This window comes from Bombina bombina, chromosome 6 (genome assembly GCF_027579735.1).
Source record: "Bombina bombina isolate aBomBom1 chromosome 6, aBomBom1.pri, whole genome shotgun sequence".
NCBI classification, from domain to species: Eukaryota; Metazoa; Chordata; class Amphibia; order Anura; family Bombinatoridae; genus Bombina; species Bombina bombina.
In genome coordinates, this window is record NC_069504.1 from 338,358,213 (window position 1) to 338,385,981 (window position 27,769).

The 27,769-nt window shown below is 40.8% G+C and overlaps 1 protein-coding gene across 1 annotated transcript in view; it reads left to right on the forward strand.

The window, feature by feature from the left end:
• Positions 1-27,769, forward strand: part of NT5DC3 (5'-nucleotidase domain containing 3) — a 163,277-nt gene that overhangs the window by 97,273 nt on the left and 38,235 nt on the right. The window contains exon 10 of the mRNA XM_053719250.1: positions 23,540-23,621. Within this exon, the coding sequence (XP_053575225.1) occupies positions 23,540-23,621 (82 nt within the window). The remainder of the gene's footprint in view (positions 1-23,539; positions 23,622-27,769) is intronic.

A 27,769-nucleotide genomic window follows, 5' to 3' on the forward strand; every position in this document is an offset into this window, starting at 1 on the left:
ATCTGTTTTGCAAAACAAAAAAGTGACACAACACATTAAAAATACAAAGAACAGTCACGCTCATAATAAAACTATCAAATTATTAAAACATTTTTGCATAAATAAGTTATAAGCGCTCAAAGATATAAGGTCTCAGGTGTTAGAGGTGTGTGTATATGTATCCAGGACATACTTGAAAACGAGAGACATCTCAATGTATTCTTCCTGGTAAAAATAATTTATAAATAAATAAAATTATGTATATTGGAGCCCTTTGCAGTTAAGTAGATGAAAACATGTAAAACCATATTTATGCAATATTCATATTTAATAAAGACTTTAACTATGTATTTACTGTAAATATTTGACATCCAACTGTTCTGCACATAGCAGAGTAAGTATTTTTTATAAATATATATATATATATATATATATATATATATATATATATATATATATATATATATATATATATACACACCAAAATACCATCAGCTATATGTAGAAATATGTATTTATGAAATTATGTAACATATTTTTGTAAGTGAAGAACATTGGAATGTGAAATAATTCATATTTCTTTCCTATGGCATGGAGAGTCCACTAAGTCATTTCAATTACTAGTGTGATATTCAACTCCTGGCCAGCAGGAGGAGGCAAAGAGCACCCCAGCAAAGCTGTTAAATGTATTTTCCCTTACCCATAATCCCCAGTCATTCTCTTTGCCTTTGTCAATCGAGGATGTGCGAAGATGGTGCCTGAAGATATTTAATCCTTTTATGGATACTTTTCCCTGCAAGCAAGGATTAGGGGCTATGCTGTGTCCATGTCTATCTCTTTAGTAAGAGTAATGGTGGCTATTAGCAGTTAGAAAGCGGTGAGGTTGTCTTTGCTTTATTTCTAACATTATTGCTACCCCTTTACAGAAAGCCAGGGTTGGTTACTCTGTTCTTTCTCTGTCATACCTGACACGCTGCTTCTGCCCTGCAGTCAGATCTACAGTTAAGTGCTTTATCTTCTGGGTATGGAGGATCAGCACTTAGGTTTAATTTGTGGACACTTAAGAAACATACGCCTAGATTTAGAGTTCTGCGTTAGCCGTCAAAAGCAGCGTTAAGGGGTCCTAACGCTAGTTTTGGCCGGCCGCTGGTATTTAGAGTCAGGCAGGAATGGGTCTAACGCTCACTTTCAAGCCACAACTTTTCCATACCGCAGATCCCCTTACGCCAAATGCGTATCCTATCTTTTCAATGGGATCTGCCTAATGCTGGTTTTTAGAGTCTTGGCTGAAGTGAGCGGTAGACCCTCTACCGACAAGACTCCAGCCGCAGAAAAAAGTCAGTAGTTAAGAGCTTTCTGGGCTAACGCCGGTTTATAAAGCTCTTAACTACTGTGCTCTAAAGTACACTAACACCCATAAACTACCTATGTACCCCTAAATCGAGGTCCCCCCCACATCGCCGCCACTATAATAAATATTTTTAACCCCTAATCTGCCGACCACACACCGCCGCCACCTACATTATCCCTATGAACCCCTAATCTGCTGCCCCTAACATCGCCGACACCTACATAATATTTATTAACCCCTAATCTGCCCCCCCCAATGTCGCCACTACCTACCTACACTTATTAACCCCTAATCTGCCAACCGGACCTCGCCGCTACTCTAATAAATTTATTAACCTCTAAACCGCCGCACTCCCGCCTCAAAAACACTATAATAAATAGTATTAACCCCTAATCTGCCCTCCCTAACATCGCCGCCACCTAACTTCAAGTATTAACCCCTAATCTGCCGACCGGACCTTGCCGCAACTCTAATAAATGTATTAACCCCTAAAGCTAAGTCTAACCCTAACCCTATAATTTTAATCTAACAAAATAAATTAAATCTTATTAACTAAAGTATTCCTATTTAAAACTAAATACTTACCTGTAAAATAAACCCTAATATAGCTACAATATAACGAATAATTATATTGTAGCTATTTCTCTTGTAAGGTGTATCCAGTCCACGGATCATCCATTACTTGTGGGATATTCTCATTCCCAACAGGAAGTTGCAAGAGGACACCCACAGCAGAGCTGTTATATAGCTCCTCCCCTAACTGCCATATCCAGTCATTCTCTTGCAACTCTCAACACGCATGGAGGTAGTAAGAGAGAGTGGTGAAAAATAGTTAGTTTATTTTCTTCAATCAAAAATTTGTTATTTTTAAATGGTACCGGAGTTGTACTATTTTATCTCAGGCAGAAATAGAAGAAGAATCTGCCTGAGTTTTCTATGATCTTAGCAGGTTGTAACTAAGATCCATTGCTGTTCTCACATATGTCTGAGGAGAGAGGTAACTTCAGCGGGAGAATGGCGTGCAGTTTACTCTGCTATGAGGTATGTGCAGTTACAATTTTTTCTAGAATTGGAAATGCTAGAAAATGCTGCTGATACCGGATTAATGTAAGTTAAGCCTGAATACAGTGATTTAATAACAACTGGTATCATGCTTACTCTCAGGGGTAATACCCTTATAAAAATGCAATATAAAAAGTTTGCTGGCATGTTTAATCGTTTTTATATATGCTTTGGTGATAAAACTTTATTTTGGCCTAGTTTTTTCCACATGGCTGGCTTTATTTTTGCCTAGAAACAGTTTCCTGAGGCTTTCCACTGTTGTAGTATGAGTGGGAGGGGCCTATTTTAGCACTTTTTTGGGCAGTTAAAATTACAGACTGAGACATCCAGTTTTCCTCAGAAGTCCCCTGAATGCTACAGGACATATCAAATGGGCCTAAAGTCGTTTATTGGGGAAGGTAGGGCCACAGCAGAGCTGTGGCAGTTGATTGTGACTGTTAAAAAAACGTCTATGTCGTTTTTTTGATCCGTTTTTTGAACTAAGGGGTTAATCATCCATTTGCAAGTGGGTGCAATGCTCTGTTAGCTTATTATATACACTCTAACTCTCCCCACGTGTTAGATCCTTTGACTCCCACTCAAGGGACTCACGATCAAATGGCGCCAACTACATCTAGGGCGCCCATAGCGATTACTTTACAAGACATGGCGGCAGTCATGGATAATACACTGTCAGCGGTATTAGCCAGACTACCTGAATTTAGAGGTAAGCAAGATAGCTCTGGGGTTAGACGAAATGCAGAGCATACTGACGCTTTAAGAACCATGTCTGATACTTCCTCACAATATGCAGAAGCTGAGGAAGGAGAGCTTCAGTCTGTGGGTGATGTTTCTGACTCAGGAAAGATACCTGATTCTGATATTTCTACATTTAAATTTAAGCTTGAACACCTCCGCGTATTGCTCAGGGAGGTTTTAGCTGCTCTGAATGACTGTGACACAATTGCAGTGCCAGAGAAATTGTGTAGACTGGATAAATACTTTGCAGTGCCGGTGTGTACTGATGTTTTTCCAATTCCTAAAAGGTTTACAGAAATTATTACTAAGGAATGGGATAGACCAGGTGTGCCGTTCTCCCCCTCCTATTTTTAGAAAAATGTTTCCTATAGACGCCACCACCACACGGGACTTATGGCAGACAGTCCCTAAGGTGGAGGGAGCAGTTTCTACTCTAGCAAAGCGTACTACTATCCCTGTCGAGGACAGTTGTGCTTTTTCAGATCCAATGGATAAAAAATTAGAAGGTTACCTTAAGAAAATGTTTATTCAACAAGGTTTTATCCTACAGCCCCTTGCATGCATTGCTCCTGTCACTGCTGCTGCGGCGTTCTGGTTTGAGTGTCTGGAAGAGGCTTTACAGGTAGCGACTCCATTGGATGACATACTTGGCAAACTTAGAGCACTTAAGCTAGCCAATTCTTTTGTTTCTGATGCCATTGTTCATTTGACTAAACTTACGGCTAAGAATTCTGGTTTTGCTATACAGGCGCGCAGGGCGCTATGGCTTAAATCATGGTCAGCTGACGTGACTTCAATTCTAAGCTGCTTAACATTCCCTTCAAGGGGCAGGCCCTATTCGGGCCTGGTTTGAAGGAGATTATTGCTGATATCACTGAAGGAAAAGGTCATGCCCTTCCTCAGGACAGGTCCAAATCAAGGGCCAAACAGTCTAATTTTCGTGCCTTTCGAAACTTCAAGGCAGGTGCGGCATCAACTTCCTCTAAGGCAAAACAAGAGGGAACTTTTGCTCAGTCCAAGACGGTCTGGAGGCCAAACCAGACCTGGAACAAAGGTAAGCAGGCCAAAAATCCTGCTGCTGCCTCTAAGACAGCATGAAGGAACGGCCCCCTATCCGGTAACAGATCTAGTAGGGGGCAGACTTTAAGATGTTCAGGATCCCTGGGCGTTGGAAATTATATCCCAGGGATATTTTCTGGACTTCAAAGCTTCCCCCCCAAAAGGGAGATTTCACCTTTCACAATTATCTGCAAACCAGATAAAGAGAGAGGCATTCTTACACTGTGTACGAGACCTCCTAGTTATGGGAATGATCCATCCAGTTCCAAAGGAGGAACAGGGACAGGGTTTTTACTCAAATCTGTTTGTGGTTCCCAAAAAAGAGGGAACCTTCAGACCAATTTTGGATCTAAAGATCTTAAACAAATTCCTCAGAGTTCCATCATTCAAGATGGAAACTATTCGTACCATCCTACCTATGATCCAGGAGGGTCAATATATGACTACAGTGGATCTAAAGGATGCTTATCTTCACATTCCGATACACAAAGATCATCATCGGTTTCTCAGGTTTGCCTTTCTGGACAGGCATTACCAGTTTGTAGCTCTTCCCTTTGGATTAGCTACAGCCCCAAGAATCTTCACGAAGGTTCTAGGGTTGCTTCTGGTGGTCCTAAGGCCGCGGGGCATATCAGTGGCCCCTTATTTAGATGACATCCTGATACAGGCGTCAAACTTCCAAATTGCCAAGTCTCATACGGACATAGTACTGGCATTTCTGAGGTCGCATGGGTGGAAAGTCAACGAGGAAAAGAGTTCTCTATCCGCACTCACAAGAGTTTCCTTCCTAGGGACTCTGATAGATTCTGTAGAAATGAAAATTTACCTGACGGAGTCCAGGTTATCAAAGCTTCTAAATTCCTGCCGTGTTCTTCATTCCATTCCGCGCCCTTCGTTGGCTCAGTGCATGGAAGTAATCGGCTTAATGGTAGCAGCAATAGTCATAGTGCAGTTTGCACGCTTACATCTCAGACCGCTGCAACTATGCATGCTCAGTCAGTGGTACGGGGATTACACAGATTTGTCCCCTCTACTAAATCTGGATCAAGAGACCAGGGATTCTCTTCTCTGGTGGCTATCTCGGGTCCATCTGTCCAAAGGTATGACCTTTCGCAGGCCAGATTGGATAATTGTAACAACAGATGCCAGCCTTCTAGGTTGGGGTGCAGTCTGGAACTCCCTGAAGGCTCAGAAAAACAGAGCGATATTCAATGCTCTTCAGGCTTGGCCTCAGTTAGCATGTGTACCAAATGTACTGATTTCACTTTAAGCAATAAAGATCATATTCTGTCTTTAAAAAATTTATCACCAGAGGAATCTGACGAGGGGGAAGTTATGCCGAACTCTGAGGTACATCAGATTTCAGTCGGACAACATCACGACTGTGGCTTACATCAACCATCAAGGGGGAACAAGAAGTTCCCTAGCGATGTTAGAAGTCTCAAAAATAATTCGCTGGGCAGAGATTCACTCTTGCCACCTATCAGCTATCCATATCCCAGGTGTAGAGAACTGGGAGGTGGATTTTCTAAGTCGTCAGACTTTTCATCCGGGGGAAGTGGGAACTCCATCCGGAGGTGTTTGCACAATTGATTCATCGTTGGGGCAAACCAGAACTGGATCTCATGGCGTCTCGACAGAACGCCAAGCTTCCTTGTTATGGATCTAGGTCCAGGGATCCCAAGGCGATGCTGATAGATGCTCTAGCAGCGCCCTGGTCTTTCAACCTGGCTTATGTGTTTCCACAGTTTCCTCTGCTCCCTCGACTGATTGCCAAAATCAAGCAGGAGAGAACATCTGTGATTTTAATAGCGCCTGCGTGGCCACGCAGGACCTGGTATGCAGATCTAGTGGACATGTCATCCTTTCCACCATGGACTCTGCCTCTGAGACAGGACCTTCTACTTCAGGGTCCTTTCAACCATCCAAATCTAATTTCTCTGAGACTGACTGCATGGAGATTGAACGCTTGATTTTATCAAAGCGTGGCTTCTCCGAGTCAGTCATTGATACCTTAATACAGGCACGAAAGCCTGTCACCAGGAAAATTTATCATAAGATATGGCGTAAATATCTTTATTGGTGTGAATCCAAGGGTTACTCATGGAGTAAAGTCAGGATTCCCAGGATATTATCCTTTCTCCAAGAAGGTTTGGAAAAAGGACTGTCAGCTAGTTCCTTAAAGGGACAGATTTCTGCTCTGTCTATTCTTTTGCACAAGCGTCTGGCAGATGTTCCATACGTTCAGGCATTTTGTCAGGCTTTAGTTAGAATCAAGCCTGTGTTTAAACCTGTTGCTCCACCATGGAGCTTAAATTTGGTTCTTAAGGTTCTTCAAGGAGTTCCATTTGAACCTCTTCATTCCATAGATATCAAACTTTTATCTTGGAAAGTTCTTTTTTTGGTAGCTATTTCCTCGGCTCGCAGAGTCTCCGAGTTATCTGCCTTACAATGTGATTCTCCTTATCTGATTTTCCATACGGATAAGGTAGTCCTGCGTACCAAACCTGGGTTTTTTCCTAAGGTGGTATCTAACAAGAATATCAATCAAGAGATTGTTGTTCCATCCTTGTGTCCCAATCCTTCTTCAAAGAAGGTACGTCTATTACACAATCTGGACATGGTTCGTGCTTTAAAGTTTTACTTACAAGCTACTAAAGATTTTCGACAAACATCTGCTTTGTTTGTTGTCTACTCTGGACAGAGGAGAGGTCAAAAGGCTTCGGCAACCTCTCTTTCTTTTTGGCTAAGAAGCATAATCCGCTTAGCCTATGAGACTGCTGGCCAGCAGCCTCCTAAAAGGATTACAGCTCATTCTACTAGAGCTGTGGCTTCCACTTGGGCCTTTAAAAATGAGGCTTCTGTTGAACAGATTTGCAAGGCGGCGACTTGGTCTTCGCTTCATACTTTTTCAAAATTCTACAAATTTGATACTTTTGCTTCTTCGGAGGCCATTTTTGGGAGACAGGTTCTACAGGCAGTGGTACCTTCCGTTTAATTACCTGCCTTGTCCCTCCCTTCATCCGTGTACTTTAGCTTTGGTATTGGTATCCCACAAGTAATGGATGATCCGTGGACTGGATAAACCTTACAAGAGAAAACACAATTTATGCTTACCTGATAAATTTATTTCTCTTGTGGTGTATCCAGTCCACGGCCCGCCCTGTCATTTTAAGGCAGGTCATTTTTTCATTTAAACTACAGTCACCACTGCACCCTATGGTTTCTCCTTTCTCTGCGTGTTTTCGGTCAAATGACTGGATATGGCAGTTAGGGGAGGAGCTATATAACAGCTCTGCTGTGGGTGTCCTCTTGCAACTTCCTGTTGGGAATGAGAATATCCCACAAGTAATGGATGATCCGTGGACTGGATACACCACAAGAGAAATAAATTTATCAGGTAAGCATAAATTGTGTTTTTATAATTTATATTTATTTTACAGGCAACTTTGTATTTTTTTTTAACTAGGTACAATAGCTATTAAATAGTTATCAACTATTTAATAGCTACCTAGTTAAAATAATTACAAAATTTCCTGTAAAATAAATCCTAACCTAAGTTACAATTAAACCTAACACTACACTATCAATAAATTAATTAAATTAATTAACTACAAGTACCTACAATTAAATAAACTAAACTAAATTACAAAAAATAAAAAAAGATTACAAGAATATTAGGCTAATTACACCTACTCTAAGCCCCCTAATAAAATAAAAAAGCCCCCCAAAATAATAAAGGTCCCTACCCTATTCTAAATTAAAAAGTAACCAGCTCTTTTACCAGCCCTTAAAAGGGCTTTTTGCAGGGCATGCCCCAAAGTAATCAGCTCTTTTGCCTGTAAAAAAAAAAACACAATACCACCCCCCAACATTACAACCCACCACCCACATACCCCTACTCTAACCCAAACCCCCCTTAAATAAACCTAACACTACCCCCCTGAAGATCTCCCTACCTTGAGTCGTGTTCACCCAGCCGGGCACCGATGGACCAAAAGAGGACGTCCGGAGTGGCAGAAGTCTTCATCGTATCCGGGCAGAAGAGGACATCCGGACCGGCAGATATCTTCATCCAAGCGGCATCTTCTATCTTCATCCATCCGGAGCGGAGCCATCTTCTTCCAGCCAACGCGATCCATCCTTCTTCCCCGACGCCTACTCGCCGAATAAAGGTTCCTTTAAATGATGTCATCCAAGATGGCGTCCCTCGAATTCCGATCGGCTGATAGGATTCTATCAGCCAATCGGAATTAAGGTAGGAAAATCTGATTGAATCAGCCAATCAGATTAACGTTCAATCGGATTGGCTGATCCAATCAGCCAATCATATTGAGCTTGCATTCTATTGGCTGATCGAATCTTTACCGAAAAACTCTAAATCTAGGCCATAGTTTATTCTCCCTGAGTTGGAGTAATTTTTTTGGGCCAGTTCTGTTAGGGTACAGTACTGCTCAGTTATTTTTGTTTTCTTTCATAATACTATATGGAATAAGGCTGACTGTGAGACTTGTAATGGATCTGGAACAGTAGGGGTTAATGAGCTTTTTTCCCCCTGTGATATGACTGATAGTTATAATTAATACTTTGTAGCATATGAGAGTGTTTGTTTTTACTTTAAGCCGATGAGCTTACTTCTCTCGTGCCTTTTATTAATGTTGTGGCGCACTTCTAAATTCTTTCAGCGTTTTTTGTCATGTGACATATTTTGCGCTTCCACTTTTCGGCTATACTGTCAGCCGATCTTATAGCGGAGCGCATTGATCAGTGATAGTTTTTTCTTTGTTCGGAGTATAACGAACCTGTCAATGTCAGCTTTTCTTTGACCAGAGGTTTTCTGAACACAGGATTAGTGAGTTCAGTCAACAGCGATTGGCTCCTACATCTGCCTGATTACTAGTGGGTTGGTAGCTGGAGCGGTAAGTCCTCAGCAAGGTCTGAGGTTTTAGAGGTGCCTGTTTTTTTTGTTTGTTTTTTTTTAACGGTTTTTAATTACTAGGTTTTTTAAATTTAAAGGTGCATTTTATTAAACAAAACCTTTTTCTTCTATAAACGTAAGACGAGTCCACGGATTCATCCTTTACTTGTGGGATATTATCCTTCCCTACAGGAAGTGGCAAAGAGCACCACAGCAGAGCTGTCTATATAGCTCCTCCATTAGCTCCACCCCCCAGTCATTCTCTTTGCCTACTCTAAGTACTAGGAAGGGTAAAGTGAAAGAGGTGATAAAATATTAGTTTTTAATTTCTTCAATCAAGAGTTTGTTATTTTTAAATGGTACCGGTTTGTACTATTTACTCTCAGGCAGCAGATGGATGAAGACTGCTGCCTGGAGGATGATGATCTTAGCATTTGTAACTAAGGTCCATTTGCTGTTCCCACAGAGGCTGAGGAGTGCAGGAAACTTCAGTGTGAGGAACGGTTTTCATGCTATGCAGCAATGAGGTATGTTCAGTCATATTTTTTCTGGAGAGACTGTATTTCAGAAAGACTGGCATTATACCCAGGAGGGTATGGGAAAGCAGTAATCCTAGAGCTAAAAGAAGGGCATTACTTATCTTGCATATGGGGCCAATTACATATATGGTTGACACTGTTCAAAGGTTTGTGAGCAAATGTTTTTTGGAAGGCAATAAACGTTTTGGGCAACTTTATTAGGGTACACATGGCTTAACTTTAGGGTCTTGGAACCCACATGGCTAGTTATAACCGCTCTGGTTGAGAAACATCGAGTGAGATGGGCGGGGCCTATTTTCGCGCCTCAAATGCGCAGTTTGTCAGCAAGCATCAAGCTCTAACTTCTGAGGGCCCTGGTGTATGTTTTGGGCCAAAACGAAGTTTTTACTCCACATTTTCGGTCCCTGAGGGCAGGTAGGGCCACAGCAGGGCTGTGGCAAGGTGCTGAGGGGTCTTTTTCCGGATCTGGGCCTATTTTCGATCCGGTTTGGACATTAAGGGGTTAATTGTTAAAAAAATTTTGTGGTGCAATCTTAACTACCTATAGTGGATCTACATACAAAATTTTGAAAAATTTGGTGCATGTTTAGACTGTTTTGCAGAACGTGTATGTTTTTTTCTCTTAAAGGCGCAAGTACCGTTTTTTAAGATTGTTATTTTTTTCACTAAATAAAGTGTTTTCATGCTTGTTTGTAGTCATTACTAGCCTGTTCAACGTGTCTGACATTGAGGAAAGTCAATGTTCAATATGTTTAGAAGCCATTGTGGAACCCCCACTTAGAATGTGTCCCTCATGCACTGAAAGTTCAATAAATTGTAAAGAACATATTTTAGCTACTAAAAGTATGTTGCAGGATGATTCTCAGTCAGAAGAGAATCAGGTTATGGTTTGAACTTATGCATTCCATAGACATTAAGGTTTTATCTTGGAAAGTTCTGTTTTTAGTTGCTATCTCTTCGGGTCGAAGAGTTTCTAAACTATCTGCATTGCAATGCGACTCGTCTTATCTTGTTTTCCATGCTGATAAGGTGGTTTTGCGTACCAAACCTGGATTCCTTCCTAAGGTTGTTACTAATAAGAATATTAATCAGGAAATTGTTGTTCCTTCTCTCTGTCCTAATCCCTCCTCTAAGAAGGAGCATCTTTTGCACAACTTGGACGTGGTTCGTGCTTTAAAGTTTTACTTGCAAGTGACCATCAAAGATTTCCATCAAAAAGCTACGGCTACCTCTCTGGCCTTTTGGCTGAAAAGCATCATCCGTTTGGCATACGAGACTGCTGGACAGCAGCCTCCTGAAAGAATTACAGCTCACTCTACTAGAGCGGTGGCTTCCACATGGGCTTTTAAAAATGATTCTTCTGTTGAACAGATTTGTAAGGCTGCGACTTGGTCTTTGCTTCATACCTTTTCCAAATTTTACAAATTTGATACCTTTTGCTTCTTCGGAGGCTGTTTTTGGGGGAAAAGTTCTTCAAGCAGTGGTGCCTTCTGTTTAACCATCTGTCTTGTCCCTCCCGTTCATCCGTGTCCTGTAGCTTTGGTATTGTATCCCACAAGTAAAGGAGGAATCCGTGGACTCGTCTTACCTTTATAGAAGAAAACTAAATTTATGTTTACCTGATAAATTGATTTCTTCTATGGAAAGACGAGTCCACGGCCCGCCCTGTCATTTTAAGACAGATTGTATTTTTTGAGTAAAACTCAGTCACCTCTGCACCTTGTAGTTTCTCCTTTTTCTTCCTGTACCTTCTGTCGAATGACTGGGGGGTGGAGCTAAGGGAGGAGCTATATAGACAGCTCTGCTGCGGTGCTCTTTGCCACTTCCTGTAGGGAAGGATAATATCCCACAAGTAAAGGATGAATCCGTGGACTCGTCTTACCATAGAAGAAATCAATTTATCAGGTAAGCATAAATTTAGTTTTTATTCCTAGTGTGCATATTCAAAATAGATACTGAACAAGAGGGTACCAATTTTATTAAATGCTTATATTGTTTGGCGGTACAAGTTATTCCTCCTGTGCAACTATGTTCCACCTGTTTAAGCAGGACTTTTTCATCTAGAAACAAGGTTTCCTCCTCTGACCCATATGTCTCTAAGGATAATGTTGTTCATGCCATGCCTAAGCTTTCCCCTTAAACATCCTAATCTTTAGCAGTTTCACATACAGTACCCTGCAGTTCCTCTCAACATCCTCATGGGGTGGTTATTTACCAGCAGATTTTACTGCACAGATAACTTATGTGGTATCTGCAGCTTTATCTGCTTTCCCTGCTATGGGTAAGCATAAGAGGAAATCTCAAAACAATTTCTGCTAGTAAGGTTTCTGACCCCTCTAAAACTGCACTGGTCAACCTCTCCCAAATGTCTGAGGAGGATACCTCAGTAGCTTTTGAAGGTGAGATCTCAGACTCTGATGTAATTGGGGAAAATTCTGCAGAATCTGAAGAAGTTAATTTTAGATTTAAACTAGAACACCTCCAGTTACTTCTGACGGAGTTTCTTGCTACTTTGGATGACTCTGACTCTTCTGTCGCTGTCAACCCTAAAAAATCTAGTAAACCTAATGGAGTTTATGATGGTCCTTCATCTGTGGAAGTTTTTCCAGTTCCAATCTCTGTCGGAAATTAGCTCAGGAATGGAATAAGCCAGGGATATTATATATATATATATATATAGGATAAGAATCTACTTAAGGAAGATGTACATCATCAAGGTTTACAGTGGCAACCTGCAGCAAATATTACTGCTACAGGTATAATCTTACTGGTGAGATGCCCTTTCTGATCTGATATCAGAGGTGACTACGATTGAGGAGATCCAAGATAGGATGAAGGCACTTAAAGGAATTGGCTAATTTATCTGCTATGCTAACTTGCAGGCAATTTGGCTGGGAGCCAAGATGTCTAGCTTCACTGTCCTAGCTTGTAAGCTCTGTGGCTAAAATCTTGGTCGGCTGATGTATCTTCAAACCCAGGTGGGGGTTCCGAAGTTGGATCTTATGGCGTCTCATCAAAACGCCAAGCTTCCAAAGTACGGTTCAAGGTCAAGAGATCATCAGGCCGCCCTGATAGATGCTCTGGCGGTTCCTTGGAATTTCGGGCTTGCTCTCCTTCCACGAGTCATTGCTCGTATCAAGCAGGAGAGAGCGGCTGTGATTCTAATAGCTCCTGCCTGGCCTCGCAGGATCTGGTTTGCGGATCTGGTGAAGATGTCATCTCTTCCACCTTGGAGGTTACCTCTGAAGAAAGACCTTCTAATTCAGGGTCCATTCCTCCATCCAAATCTAGATTCTCTGAAGCTGAATACGTGGAGATTGCACGCCTAGTCCTGTCTAGACATGGTTTGTCAGAGGCGGTCATTGATACTATGCTTTAGGCTCGTAAACCTGTTACTCGTGGGATTTACCATAAGCTATAGCGTAAATACCTTTTTTGGTGTGAAGCTAATGGTTTTTCCTGGAGTCGGGTGAGGATTCCCCAAATTTTATCTTTTCTTCAGGATTGCCTGGAGAAAGGTTTGTCAGTCCAGTACTCAGTGAAAGGTCAGATTTCTGCACTGTCTATCCTTTTGCTCAAATGTCTTGCAGATTTACCAGATGTTCAAGATTTTGTTCTTGCCCTGGTCAGAATCAGGCCTGTGTTTAAACCTGTTGCTCCTTCTTGGAGCCTTAAGCTAGTTCTTAAAGTTTTACAGCAGGCTCTATTTAAGCCGATGCATGTTATTGATATAAAATTGTTATCTTGGAAGATATTGTTTCTTTCATGTAATTAGCAAGGGTCCATGAGCTAGTGACGTATGGGATATACATTCCTACCAGGAGGGGCAAAGTTTCCCAAACCTCAAAATGCCTATAAATACACCCCTCACCACACCCACAAATCAGTTTTACAAACTTTGCCTCCTATGGAGGTGGTGAAGTAAGTTTGTGCTAGATTCTACGTTGATATGCGCTCCGCAGCAGGTTGGAGCCCGGTTTTCCTCTCAGCGTGCAGTGAATGTCAGAGAGATGTGAGGAGAGTATTGCCTATTTGAATTCAATGATCTCCTTCTACGGGGTCTATTTCATAGGTTCTCTGTTATCGGTCGTAGAGATTCATCTCTTACCTCCCTTTTCAGATCGACGATATACTCTTATATATACCATTACCTCTACTGATTCTCGTTTCAGTACTGGTTTGGCTTTCTACTACATGTAGATGAGTGTCCTGGGGTAAGTAAGTCTTATTTTCTGTGACACTCTAAGCTATGGTTGGGCACTTTTATATAAAGTTCTAAATATATGTATTCAAAGATTTATTTGCCTTGACTCAGGATGTTCAACGTTCCTTATTTCAGACAGTCAGTTTCATATTTGGGATAATGCATATGAATAAATCATTTTTTTCTTACCTTAAAATTTGACTTTTTTTCCTGTGGGCTGTTAGGCTCGCGGGGGCTGAAAATGCTTCATTTTATTGCGTCATTTTTTGGCGCTGACTTTTTTGGCGCAAATATTTTTTTCTGTTTCTGGCGTCATACGTGTCGCCGGAAGTTGCGTCATTTTTTTGACGTTTTTTTGCGTCAAAAGTGTCGGCGTTCCGGATGTGGCGTCATTTTTGGCGCCAAAAGCATTTAGGCGCCAAATAATGTGGGCGTCTTTTTTGGCGCTAAAAAATTTGGGCGTCACTTTTGTCTCCACATTATTTAAGTCTCATTATTTGTTGCTTCTGGTTGCTAGAAGCTTGTTCACTGGCATTTTTTCCCATTCCTGAAACGGTCATTTAAGGAATTTGATCAATTTTGCTTTATATGTTGTTTTTTCTATTACATATTGCAAGATGTCCCAGATTGACACTGAGTCAGAAGATACTTCTGGAAAAACGCTGCCTGGTGCTGGATCTACCAAAGTTAAGTGTATCTGTTGTAAACTTGTGGTAGCTGTTCCTCCAGCTGTTGTTTAATCAATGTCATGACAAACTTGTTAATGCAGATAATATTTCCTTTAGTAATGTTACATTACCTGTTGCGGTTCCGTCAACATCTAATACTCAGAGTGTTCCTGATAACATAAGAGATTTTGTTTCTAAATCCATTAAGAAGGCTATGTCTGTTATTCCCCCTTCTAGTAAACGTAAAAGGTCTTTTAAAAATTCTAATTTTTCAGATGAATTTTTAAATGAACATCATCATTCTGATTCTGATAGTGGTTCCTCTGGTTCAGAGGATTCTGTTTCAGAGGTTGATGCTGATAAATCTTCATATTTATTCAAAATGGAATTTATTCGTTCTTTACTTAAAGAAGTCTTAATTGCATTAGAAATAGAGGATTCTGGTCCTCTTGATACTAAATCTAAACGTTTAAATAAGGTTTTTAAATCTCCTGTAGTTATTCCAGAAGTTTTTCCTGTCCCTGATGCTATTTCTGAAGTAATCTCCAGGGAATGGCATAATTTGGGTAATTCATTTACTCCTTCTAAACGTTTTAAGCAATTATATCCTGTGCCATCTGACAGATTAGAATTTTGGGACAAAATCCCTAAGGTTGATGGGGCTGTCTCTACTCTTGCTAAACGTACTACTATTCCTACGGCAGATAGTACTTCCTTTAAGGATCCTTTAGATAGGAAGATTGAATCCTTTCTAAGAAAAGCTTACTTATGTTCAGGTAATCTTCTTAGACCTGCTATATCTTTAGCGGATGTTGCTGCAGCTTCAACTTTTTGGTTAGAAGCTTTAGCGCAACAAGTAACAGATCATAATTCTCATAGCATTGTTAATCTTCTTCAACATGCTAAGCTATTTTAGCTAGAAGAGCTTTATGGCTTAAAACTTGGAATGCTGATATGTCTTCCAAGTCAACTTTGCTTTCCCTTTCCTTCCAGGGTAATAAATTATTTGGTTCTCAGTTGGATTCTATTATCTCAACTGTTACTGGAGGGAAAGGAACTTTTTTACCACAGGATAAAAAATCTAAAGGTAAATTTAGGTCTAATAATCGTTTTCGTTCCTTTCGTCACAATAAGGAACAAAAGCCTGATCCTTCACCCACAGGAGCGGTGTCAGTTTGGAAACCATCTCCAGTCTGGAATAAATCCAAGCCTTTTAGAAAACCAAAGCCAGCTCCCAAGTCCACATGAAGGTGCAGCCCTCATTCCAGCCCAGCTGGTAGGGGGCAGATTACGTTTTTTCAAAGAAATTTGGATCAATTCAATTCACAATCTTTGGATTCAAAACATTGTTTCAGAAGGGTACAGAATTGGCTTCAAAATAAGGCCTCCTGCAAAGAGATTTTTTCTTTCCCGTGTCCCAGTAAATCCAGCAAAGGCTCGAGCATTTCTGAAATGTGTTTCAGATCTAGAGTTGGCTGGAGTAATTATGCCAGTTCCAGTTCTGGAACAGGGGCTGGGGTTTTATTCAAATCTCTTCATTGTACCAAAGAAGGAGAATTCCTTCAGACCAATTCTGGATCTAAAAATATTGAATCGTTATGTAAGGATACCAACATTCAAGATGGTAACTATAAGGACTATCCTGCCTTTTGTTCAGCAAGGGCATTATATGTCCACAATAGATGCAGGATGCATATCTGCATATTCCGATTCATCCAGATCACTATCAGTTTCTGAAATTCTCTTTCCTAAACAAGCATTACCAGTTTGTGGCTCTGCCATTTGGCCTAGCAACAGCTCCAAGAATTTTTACAAAGGTTCTCGGTGCCCTTCTGTCTGTAATCAGAGAACAGGGTATTGTGGTATTTCCTTATTTGGACGATATCTTGGTACTTGCTCAGTCTTCACATTTAGCAGAATCTCATACGAATCGACTTGTGTTGTTTCTTCAAGATCATGGTTGGAGGATCAATTTACCGAAAAGTTCATTGATTCCTCAGACAAGGGTAACCTTTTTAGGTTTCCAGATAGATTCAGCGTCCATGACTCTGTCTCTGGCAGACAAGAGACGTCTAAAATTTATCTCAGCTTGTCGAAACCTTCAATCACAATCATTCCCTTCGGTAGCCTTATGCATGGAAATTCTAGGTCTTATGACTGCTGCATCGAACGCGATCCCCTTTGCTCGTTTTCACATGCGACCTCTTCAGCTCTGTATGCTGAACCAGTGGTGCAGGGATTACACAAAGATATCTCAAATAATATCTTTAAAACCGATTGTACGACACTCTCTGACGTGGTGGACAGATCACCATCGTTTATTTCAGGGGGCTTCTTTTGTTCTTCCGACCTGGACTGTAATTTCAACAGATGCAAGTCTGACAGGTTGGGGAGCTGTTTGGGGGTCTCTGACAGCACAAGGGGTTTGGGAATCTCAGGAGGTGAGATTACCAATCAATATTTTGGAACTCCGTGCAATTTTCAGAGCTCTTCAGTCATGGCCTCTTCTAAAGAGAGAATCGTTCATTTGTTTTCAGACAGACAATGTCACAACTGTGGCATACATCAATCATCAAGGAGGGACTCACAGTCCTCTGGCTATGAAAGAAGTATCTCGAATACTGGTATGGGCGGAATACAGCTCCTGTCTAGTTTCTGCGGTTCATATCACAGGTATAGACAATTGGGAAGCGGATTATCTCAGTCGCCAAACGTTACATCCGGGCGAATGGTCTCTTCACCCAGAGGTATTTCTTCAGATTGTTCAAATGTGGGGACTTCCAGAAATAGATCTGATGGCCTCTCATCTAAACAAGAAACTTCCCAGGTATCTGTCCAGATCCAGGGATCCTCAAGCGGAAGCAGTGGATGCATTGTCACTTCCTTGGAAGTATCATCCTGCCTATATCTTTCCGCCTCTAGTTCTTCTTCCAAGAGTAATCTCCAAGATTCTGAAGGAATGCTCGTTTGTTCTGCTGGTAGCTCCGGCATGGCCTCACAGGTTTTGGTATGCGGATCTTGTCCGGATGGCCTCTTGCCAACCGTGGACTCTTCCGTTAAGACCAGACCTTTTGTTGCAAGGTCCTTGAAAGGACAAATCTCTGCTCTTTCTGTTCTTTTTCACATAAAGATTGCTAATCTTCCTGATATTCATTGTTTTGTACAAGCTTTGGTTCATATAAAACCTGTCATTAAGTCAATTTCTCCTCCTTGGAGTTTGAATTTGGTTCTGGGGGCTCTTCAAGCTCCTCCGTTTGAACATATGCATTCATTGGTCATTAAATTACTTTCTTGGAAAGTTTTGTTTCTTTTGGCCATCTCTTCTGCTAGAAGAGTTTCTGAATTATCTGCTCTTTCTTGTGAGTCTCCTTTTCTGATTTTTCATCAGGATAAGGCGGTGTTGCGAACTTCTTTTAAATTTTTACCTAAGGTTGTGAATTCTAACAACATTAGTAGAGAAATTGTGGTTCCTTCATTGTGTCCTAATCCTAAGAATTCTAAGGAGAGATCATTGCATTCTTTGGATGTAGTTAGAGCATTGAAATATTATGTTGAAGCTACTAAGAATTTCCGAAAGACTTCTAGTCTATTTATCTTTTCCGGTTCTAGGAAAGGTCAGAAGGCCTCTGCCATTTCTTTGGCATCTTGGTTGAAATCTTTAATTCATCATGCTTATGTCAAGTCGGGTAAAACTCCGCCTCAAAGGATTACAGCTCATTCTACTAGGTCAGTTTCTACTTCCTGGGCGTTTAGGAATGAAGCTTCGGTTGATCAGATTTGCAAAGCAGCAACCTTGGTCTTCTTTGCATACTTTTACTAAATTCTACGATTTTGATGTGTTTTATTCTTCTGAAGCAGTTTTTGCTAGAAAAGTACTTCAGGCAGCTGTTTCAGTTTGATTCTTCTGCTTATAATTTCAGTTTTTTTCATTATAAGATTTAAACTTTATTTTGGGTGTGGATTATTTTCAGCGGAATTGGCTGTCTTTATTTTATCCCTCCCTCTCTAGTGACTCTTGCGTGGAAGATCCACATCTTGGGTAGTAATTATCCCATACGTCACTAGCTCATGGAGTCTTGCTAATTACATGAAAGAAAACATAATTTATGTAAGAACTTACCTGATAAATTCATTTCTTTCATATTAGCAAGAGTCCATGAGGCCCACCCTTTTTGTGGTGGTTATGATTTTTTTGTATAAAGCACAATTATTCCAATTCCTTATTTTTTATGCTTTCGCACTTTTTTCTTATCACCCAACTTCTTGGCTATGCATTAAACTGATTTGTGGGTGTGGTGAGGGGTGTATTTATAGGCATTTTGAGGTTTGGGAAACTTTGCCCCTCCTGGTAGGAATGTATATCCCATACGTCACTAGCTCATGGACTCTTGCTAATATGAAAGAAATGAATTTATCAGGTAAGTTCTTACATAAATTATGTTTTCTCCTTGCTATTTCTTCCGCTCGCAGAGTTTCTGAGCTTTCAGCTCTGCAGAGTGATTCCCCGTACCTTATTTTTCATGCAGATAAGGTGGTCCTTCATACTAAATTGGGGATTCTCCCTAAGGTCGTGTAGGATCGAAACATTAATCAGGAAATTGTTGTTCCTTCTTTTTGTCCTAATCCTTCTCATAAGGAACGTTTTTTGCATAACTTGGATGTTGTGCATGCTCTAATATTTTACCTACAAGCTACTAAAGATTTTCGGCAATCTTCTGCCCTGTTTGTTGTTTTCTATGGAAAGCGTAAGGGTCAGAAGGCCACTTCTACTACTCTGTGTCTCTCTGGTTTAGAAGTTTGATTCATTTGGCTTATGAGACTGCTGGACAGCAGCCTCCTGAGAGACTTACGGCTCATTCCACTAGGTCTCCTCTTCTTGGGCTTTCAAAAATGAAGCTTCTGTGCAACAGATTTGCAATGCAGCAACTCGGTCCTCTCTGCATACTTTTTCCAAATTCTACAAATTTGATATTTTTGCCTCGGCCGAGGCTTCTTTTGGGAGGAAGGTTCTTCAAGCGGTGGTGCCTTCTGTTTAGTTCCCCAAGACATATATAAGGAATGGCTGAAAATCTTTTGGTCTCATTTTAGAGAGATACTTGGACTTTATCAGGGACAGGTATGAATGACCAAGTTCTTTTTGGTTCTTGTACCTATATTAACGGACTTGTAAACTGGAATGAGCGCAAGCACTTTGAAAGACACTCACGTGACTAAGTTTAAATTTAGTATGCGTGAAGGCATGTTCCCTAAAAAAACATTGGAATCTCTTAAATGTCCCCTCCTTAACTTCCTGGAGAACCAGTACTAACTAAATATGTTTTATGATAATTAAATTCTATTGGGAAACCCTGCAACAACACTTAGAGGATAGGGGGATTTGAACTTCTCTCAAAATGAGATTCATGAACTGAGCTTTGTCGGGTTTAGTGTAATGAGCCCTTGCTTCCTTTCGCTTTTATCCTTACTTCTTCTTAACTCGTTTTAGAGTGCATATAGGGTATAGGGGTATAGTTGTGTAAAAAGTGTTGGTGACCATAGAAAGGAACTTTATAGTCCACCCAGTGGCGTAGCGTGGGTTATCAGTGCCCAGGGCAAGGCAAGTATTGCGCCCCCCTCCAACCCCATTTTAGATATGCTGCTTCTTACATTTGGGACAAACCAAGCAAAGACCCAAGCCTGGTAGATCACATAAAGCAAGGGACACTGTCTCCTCTCCCACAAAATGCTCCCTTAACCATCTTTACTGGATAACTAACAGTTATTGCTGATGATACCCATATCCCCAAAATATGTCCCTTGTCATAAGCAGCTGCTAATCAGTAGCGCCTTACAAACAAAGCCATGAAAATAATATATTGGCAATACAAGAGGCAGTGGGTGAAGCATTATGCAAGCATTATGTGCTATCCCCCTGTGATCAAACCCTGTCTGCAGCTCTCTAGAGCTGGGCAAATATATACAATATTAAATTTTAAGATTTATTCTCATTTTACACATGGGTGGAAAGCCCCCCTTAACCCCATCTGGTGGTGACATGTCCTGATCTGTAAAACTTCATGGTACAAATACTGCAGACCACAGGGTGCACCCACCCCCACATTGCAGCAACCCATATTGTATATGTGGTGCAATAGGTTTTTGGTAAGTCGTTAAAAAGAGGAAAAGGGGACACACAGGTTGGCAGCTGTTACATAAGGTTGTCCCTGCTGGGCAGACTGTCTTTTGGGTGCCAATGACATATAAAAGTGGGGTATATATTCTACCTTAATAAATATAACAATTGTAAGTAATCAATATAAAAGGGGCATGGGACAGACAACCCAGCATTACATACATATATGGGGGGAGGGTGTATGGTATTTAGGGGGGTGCTGTTAAATTTATTTACTAACACAAATTATAGTTATTTTTTTTACTTTAAATGCAGTAAGGGTTGGTTTAATGTAAATAAAAAAGGCAATGAGCACCCAAACCCTAAAAATCGGTAAAAGTCCACACCTCAGGAGTCCAGCAAGAAATAGATTCAAGATGGTGAATTCATAAGACTTCTTTGATAGGAGACAAACACAGTGAAATGCCTGGTGAGCAGCACAATCATGGTGCCAGACAGCACACAAATCCCTAAATCTACTTCTGCCCTAGAAAGATCATGGAGGGGAAAAATCAAATACAGGAAACAAGGCCTCATTTTTGTCAACTGTCACAAATATACTTTTTTTGTGCAAGGACAAGATGGCGTAAGTTGTAATCAGAACCCGGTCAAACATAAAAGTATGGTCTCTGATCACCCCACCATCCCACTAACTAGGTAACTGGGGTTAACAGAAAGGCAGAGCCCAGCCATGCTGCCACCAGTGCCACGGGTTTGAAAGAGATTTATTGCACTTTTTAAGGATTCCTCCCCCCCACCTCTGCTTAGAGATCCTTAAAAAGTGCCCCAGGCAATGCATGGCATTCTGGCTCTGGGTCTTTTGTTGGAAGGGAACTTAATTGTTGGGTAATAATAGAACCGTAATTAAGCTGCATTTTGCATGTTGCTAGTATCAGGCAAAAAAAGGGCCATAAGTAAGTCTGGTCCTGACACCTTACCTTAGTCGCGGCATCACCACATTCCTGACGGGTCGCAGAACAGAGCTGGGGGCCTGTCAGAATTTTTAGCCTCCCTTCTTCCCTTTGCAAAGTTGAGGCTGGAAGTGCCCCTCAGAATAATGCGCCCGGGGCAACCGCCCCTGTTGCCCCCCCCCACGCTACGCCACTGAGTCCACCTACATAATGTTTTTGTTTTCTTGTTTCCTGTTGTTTGTTTTGATTGTTAAACTAAGCAAGCAAATTTAACTTCCAGACATCTGGTTATTCTAGTTAAAATTGTATTTACTGTTGTAGCAAACATTTTGCTGTAAATTTAATTAATACCTGAACAATCAGTTGATTTTTTTCTATGTATGTACATATTATTAAAGCCAATTTACACCCCCCCCCCCCCCATACAGAATCTCATTTAGGCCTCTCCTAGGCAGATACAATGTAACTAGACAGAGGGTTCACAATTGACTATTTTAAGTAATCTTAAAATCTAGTATAAGAAGATATTATGAGTCCATTGCAAAGAATGTGTATAGTATCTCATAGGGGGATACAAAGGCGCGCTGTTATGGGCTAAAAAGACATATATAATGGATAATGAAAAATAAAGTCCTGAACAAAAAATATTTTAACAAATAGTACTTTGCTCTTTATCGAGTATGTCTTACTCGGCTGATGGCTGTAAAGCAAAAATAATTTGAGTCCGTTTGTTTTCAGTGATCTTAATAGTCGATGCTTTATGTGAAGGCAGCTCCTCTTGTTCCCAGAGAGCGGGGATGTAGCTGTTAGAAAAGGAGATAGAGAGGGCACCCTCTCTATCTCCTTTTCCATTGCAAAGAAACCTGTCACCATTTTCTTTACAGTTCAAGTCAAAATGGAAATGGTGCTTTAACAAACCATTAAAATAAATATTGTAAACGATGCTTGCAAAAGTTTTAAAGCAACCATGTAGCTATAGAAAAATGGGGCTGAGTCTGCCCATCTTGACAACCTAAAAGATGCATTCAGATGGTTTAGCAGTAGTGCGGATGGAATCAGATTTTTGGTTGAAAACTTGTTTGCAGCAGTAAGGTTTTAACAAACAAAATATTGCATTGTGATCACTCGAGAAACTCTGGAACCAATTTGATTGGAAAGCTAAAAGTCAGTAGATTGTGATTGAGGCCTTTGTATAAAATATTATTTAAAACAAAACAAAAAAATAACAGAAACAGAAAAAAACTGATGGAATTTGTGTTGTTCTTCTTTGCTTTGACCAATAAGGTATAGCTGTAAATCAGCTTATGCTTTGATATAAACCACCACTGTATAGACTATTTGTAGTGTCAGGTAAATTTCACTAATAATAATAATCATTATTATTATCGTTATTTGTACAATATAACCAAATTCCATAGAGCTTAAAGATATATGAAAGAGTACTCGTTTGGTAAAATCAAAGTAAACATAGAAAAATTGTGTTAAAAAAAATGGCAAGCAACTTACTTATTTTCTTGTAAAAACCTCGCTTAGAAATGATCAGTTTAGTCCTTGCCCTCAGGGAGATGAGAGAGCTGACATGTTTTGAACGTAAGTTGCATTGCGCCTCTTCTGAGCATGGGCAAAACCGACCTTCTGTTTCTCTTGTATTCACTAAACACTAATACAGCTCATGTTACTCTAGAAGATTTGACATCAAGCTAGATATGCCTTCCTGTAAAAAATGGGTAAAAAATGTTTTTTCATACCAGATTGTTCTCCATGAAAAAAAAAATTAAATGGAATTTTGTGGTTATTTATTTCTCTTAATGGAAATGTAAAAAACTGTGCAAAGTAATTTTTTTTGGACTTCAAATTTTTGAAACTTGGTAATAATATTGTAGTATAACCACAAATAGTTTTCATTGTAGATCAAAGTCTTTTTATCTTTTAGACATGTTTTTCTTTATTTCCTTTTAGACCATTTCGCAAGGTCAATGATCGTGGAATGTTGCTGTGGGATAAAATTCACCAACTTGAGAAGGGCCAGACTTACAAACAGGTTTTTTTTTTTTTCTCCTTTTATATTAATTATTAGGTGCAAATATATTTTACAGATATTGTAATATATAGTACTGATTGAATTAGTTTTGTATCAGTTACATATGAGCCACCAAGTGCATAAAAAAATTACCTGGATTTAACAAACATGCTGCAATATCACAACTTGAAAATTGCTGAATTTATAGAGACAGAGGGGTAGTGAAAAGGAGGAGAGAGAAAAGGGACAGAAAGTGCATGTAGCTAGTAAAGGAAGGTCATAGCAGACCTGGCAGATTTTTATTTTTAATTATTTGTTTTTTAATCGTTATTAGTTTACAGTCAGGAATATCCTCTGGAGTTCCCTCAAAGACACTGTCCCATGCTCCCTGCTTCTCTTCAAGCAGTGTGGCTAATTTTCACATCCTCCAGTTGATCACACTAACCTCTACTCTTCTCCTTTCAATCACACCTGCATATGTCTACTCACTATGTGCGATTCACAAGGTGCACCCTAAGATGTTTTGACACCCTAAGGAGACAGCTGAGGTGCCATTTAGACATGCAGGATAGCAGGGTGTGCAATATAACCCCTCAGCCACAACTCTCCTTTTGCAGCACTGCATTTTGTAACATGTAGTCGACGGGTAAACGGTAGTAACAGGCAGAAAATTAGGGACCAAGCTCACAGGCACTTCCTATGCTTCTATATCAACTATCCAACAGTTTATAAAAATAAAAAAAATCCCCATATGAAGATAGAGACACACTGTGAGGCCCCTGTTTAAGTGAGGCCTTAGGCGACCGCTTTTGGCCTAATGGTAGAGCTGCGTATGTAGGCCAGTAACTGTACACCCTGACTTACAAATACAGGCATACTTTGTTTTATTGCACTTGGCAGATATTTCTCTTTTCTTTTTTAAGATACGATGAGTACACAGATTTCATCCTTAATTGTGGGAAGACCTTGTTCGGACCTGACTTGAAGGAACTTATTTCTGACATCACGGGAGGCAAGGGTCATCTCCTCCCTCAGGATAAAAGATTTAAACAGAGAGGTCGACAGAGTAATTTTCGTTCCTTTCGAAATTCCCTCTTCCTCTAAACAGGAAGGGACCTATTCGCAAACCAAGTCCACCTGGAGACCCAACCAGTCTTGGAATAAGGGTAAACAATCCAAGAAGCCTTCTGCTGCTCCCAAGTCAGCATGAAGGGTTGGCCCCCGACCCAGGACCGGATCTAGTTGGGGGCAGACTGTCTTTCTTTATCCAGACTTGGATGCGAGATGTTCAGGATCCCTGGGCAATAGATATAATATCTCAGGGATACAATCTGGAGTTCAGAAATTATTCTCCCAGAGGAAGGTTTCTTCTTTCACGGTTGTCTGTAGACCAGACAAAGAGAAAGGTGTTCTTAAGCTGTGTAAGAGACCTCTCATCCATGAGAGTAATATGTCCTGTTCCAATTCAGGAACAGGGACAGGGATTTTATTCAAATCTGTTTGTAGTTCCGAAAAAAGAGGGAACTTTCAGACCTATCTTAGATCTCAAGAGTCTAAACAAGTTTCTCAGAGTTCCATTGTTCAAGATGGAAACTATTCATACCATTCTTCCATTGATCCAAGAGGGTCAATTTATGACAACAGTGGATCTAAAGGATGTATATCTTCATGTTCCTATCCACAGAGATCATCACAAGTGCCTTTTTGGACACTTCCAGTTTGTGGCTCTCCCTTTCGGTCTGGCAACGGCGCCCAGAATTTTCACAAAGGTTTTGGGGTCTCTTCTGGCGTTTCTAAGGCTGCGGGGCATTGCAGTGGCGCCCTATCTGGACGATATTCTAAACCAGGCGTCATCATATCAGCTAGCAACGTTCCATACCGACATTGTGCTATCCTTCCTGATTACTCACGGGTGGAATTTAAATCTGGGAAAGAGTTTAATTCCTCAGACAAGGGTGTCCTTTCTGGGAACTCTAATTGACTCTGTTGTAATGAAAATTTTTCTGACGGAGGTCAGAAAGTTAAAGATTCTGTATACATGTCGAGCCATTCAGTCCAATCCTCTGCCGTCAGTGGCTCAGTGTATGGAGGTAATAGGATTGATGGTGGTGGCAATGGACATCGTACCGTTTGCGCGTTTTCATCTCAGGCCTCTGCAATTGAGCATGCTCAGGCAGTGGAATTGGGATTTTTCAGATTTGTCTCCTCGGATAAATCTAGATCAGAAGACAAGGGAATCTCTTCTGTGGTGGTTGTCGCTGGATCATCTGTCTCAGGGAACTTGCTTCCGCAGACCCTCATGGGTGATTGTGACGACAGATGCCAGCCTGTTAGGATGGGGGGCAGTCTGGAACTCCCTCAGAGTCTCTCCTTCCCATCAAAATCCTAGAGTTGAGAGCAATTTTCAATGCGCTTCTGGCTTGGCCTCAGTTGGCTTTGACCAAGTTTATCAGATTTTAGTCGGACAACATAACGACGGTAGCTTACATCAATCATCAGGGAGGAACAAGGAGTTCCTTAGCGATGACAGAAGTAGCCAAGATTATACAGTGGGCAGAGTCTCACTCTTGCCATCTGTCAGCGATCTACATTCCAGGGGTGGAAAACTGGGAGGCAAATTTTCTGAGCAGACAGACGTTTCATCCGGGGGAATGGGAACTCCACCCGGAGGTATTCTCCAACCTGATTCTCAGATGGGGCAGACCAGAGTTGGATCTCATGGCGTCTCGTCAGAATGCCCAACTTCCAAGATATGGGTCCAGGTCCAGGAATCACCAGGCCGAGCTGATAGATGCCTTAGCAATGCCTTGGTCTTTCAGCCTAGCTTATGTATTCCCTCCGTTTGCTCTCCTTCCCCGGGTGATTGCTCGGGTCAAACAGGAGAGGGCATCAGTGATCCTCATTGCTCCGGCGTGGCCTCGCAGGATTTGGTATGCCGATCTGGTGGACATGTCGTCTCAGCCACCATAGAGGCTACCATTGAGAAGGGACCTTCTCATTCAGGGTCCCTTCCATCATCCAAATCTAGTTTCTCTGCAACTGACTGCTTGGAGATTGAACGCTTAATTTTATCTAAGCGGGGTTTTTCTGATTCGGTCATAGATACTTTAATTCAGGCACGCAAGCCTGTTAATAGGAAAATTTACCATAAGATATGGCGTAAATATCTTTTATTGGTGTGAATCCAAAGGATTTTGTCTTTTCTCCAAGAGGGATTGGAGAAAGGGTTATCAGCAAGTTCTTTAAAGGGGCAGATTTCTGCTTTATCTATTTTGTTACACAAGCGTCTGGCAGATGTTCCAGATGTACATTCTTTCTGTCAGGCTCTGACTAGGATCAGGCCTGTATTTAGATCTATTGCTCCTCCATGGAGTTTAAATTTAGTTCTTATAGAGTTCTTCAAGGGGTTCCGTTTGAACCTATGCATTCCATAGATATTAAGTTATTATCTTGGAAAGTTTTATTTCTGGTAGCTATTTCTTCTGCTCGAAGAGTATCTGAGCTTTCAGCTTTACAATGTGATTCTCCTTATCTTATTTTCCATTCGGATAAGGTGGTGTTATGTACTAAACCTGGTTTTCTTCCTAAAGTGGTTTCAACCAAGAATATTAATCAGGAAATTGTTGTTCCTTCCTTGTGTCCTAATCCTTCTTCCAAGAAGGAACGTCTGTTACATAATTTAGACGTAGTCCGTGCTTTAAAGTTCTATTTACAAGCGACTAAGGATTTTCGTCAATCATCTTCCTTATTTGTCGTTTTTTTCAGGGAAACGTAGGGGTCAGAAAGCTACGGCTACCTCTTTCTTTTTGGCTGAGGAGTATCATCCGTTTTGCTTATGAGACTGCTGGTCAGCAGCCTCCTGAACGAATTACGGCTCATTCCACTAGGGCTGTGGCTTCCTCATGGGCATTTAAAAATTATGCTTCTGTTGAACAGATTTGCAAAGCTGCAACTTGGTTGTCTCAACACTTTTTTTCCAAATTTTACAAATTTGATACTTTTGCCTCGGCTGAGGCTGCTTTTGGGAGGAAGGTTCTTCAAGCAGTGGTGCCTTCTTTTTAGGTTCCCTGTCTTGTCCCTCCCTTTCATCTGTGTACTATAGCTTTGGTATTGTATCCCACAAGTAAGGATGAAATCCGTGGACTCATCGTAGCTTAAAAAAGAAAAGA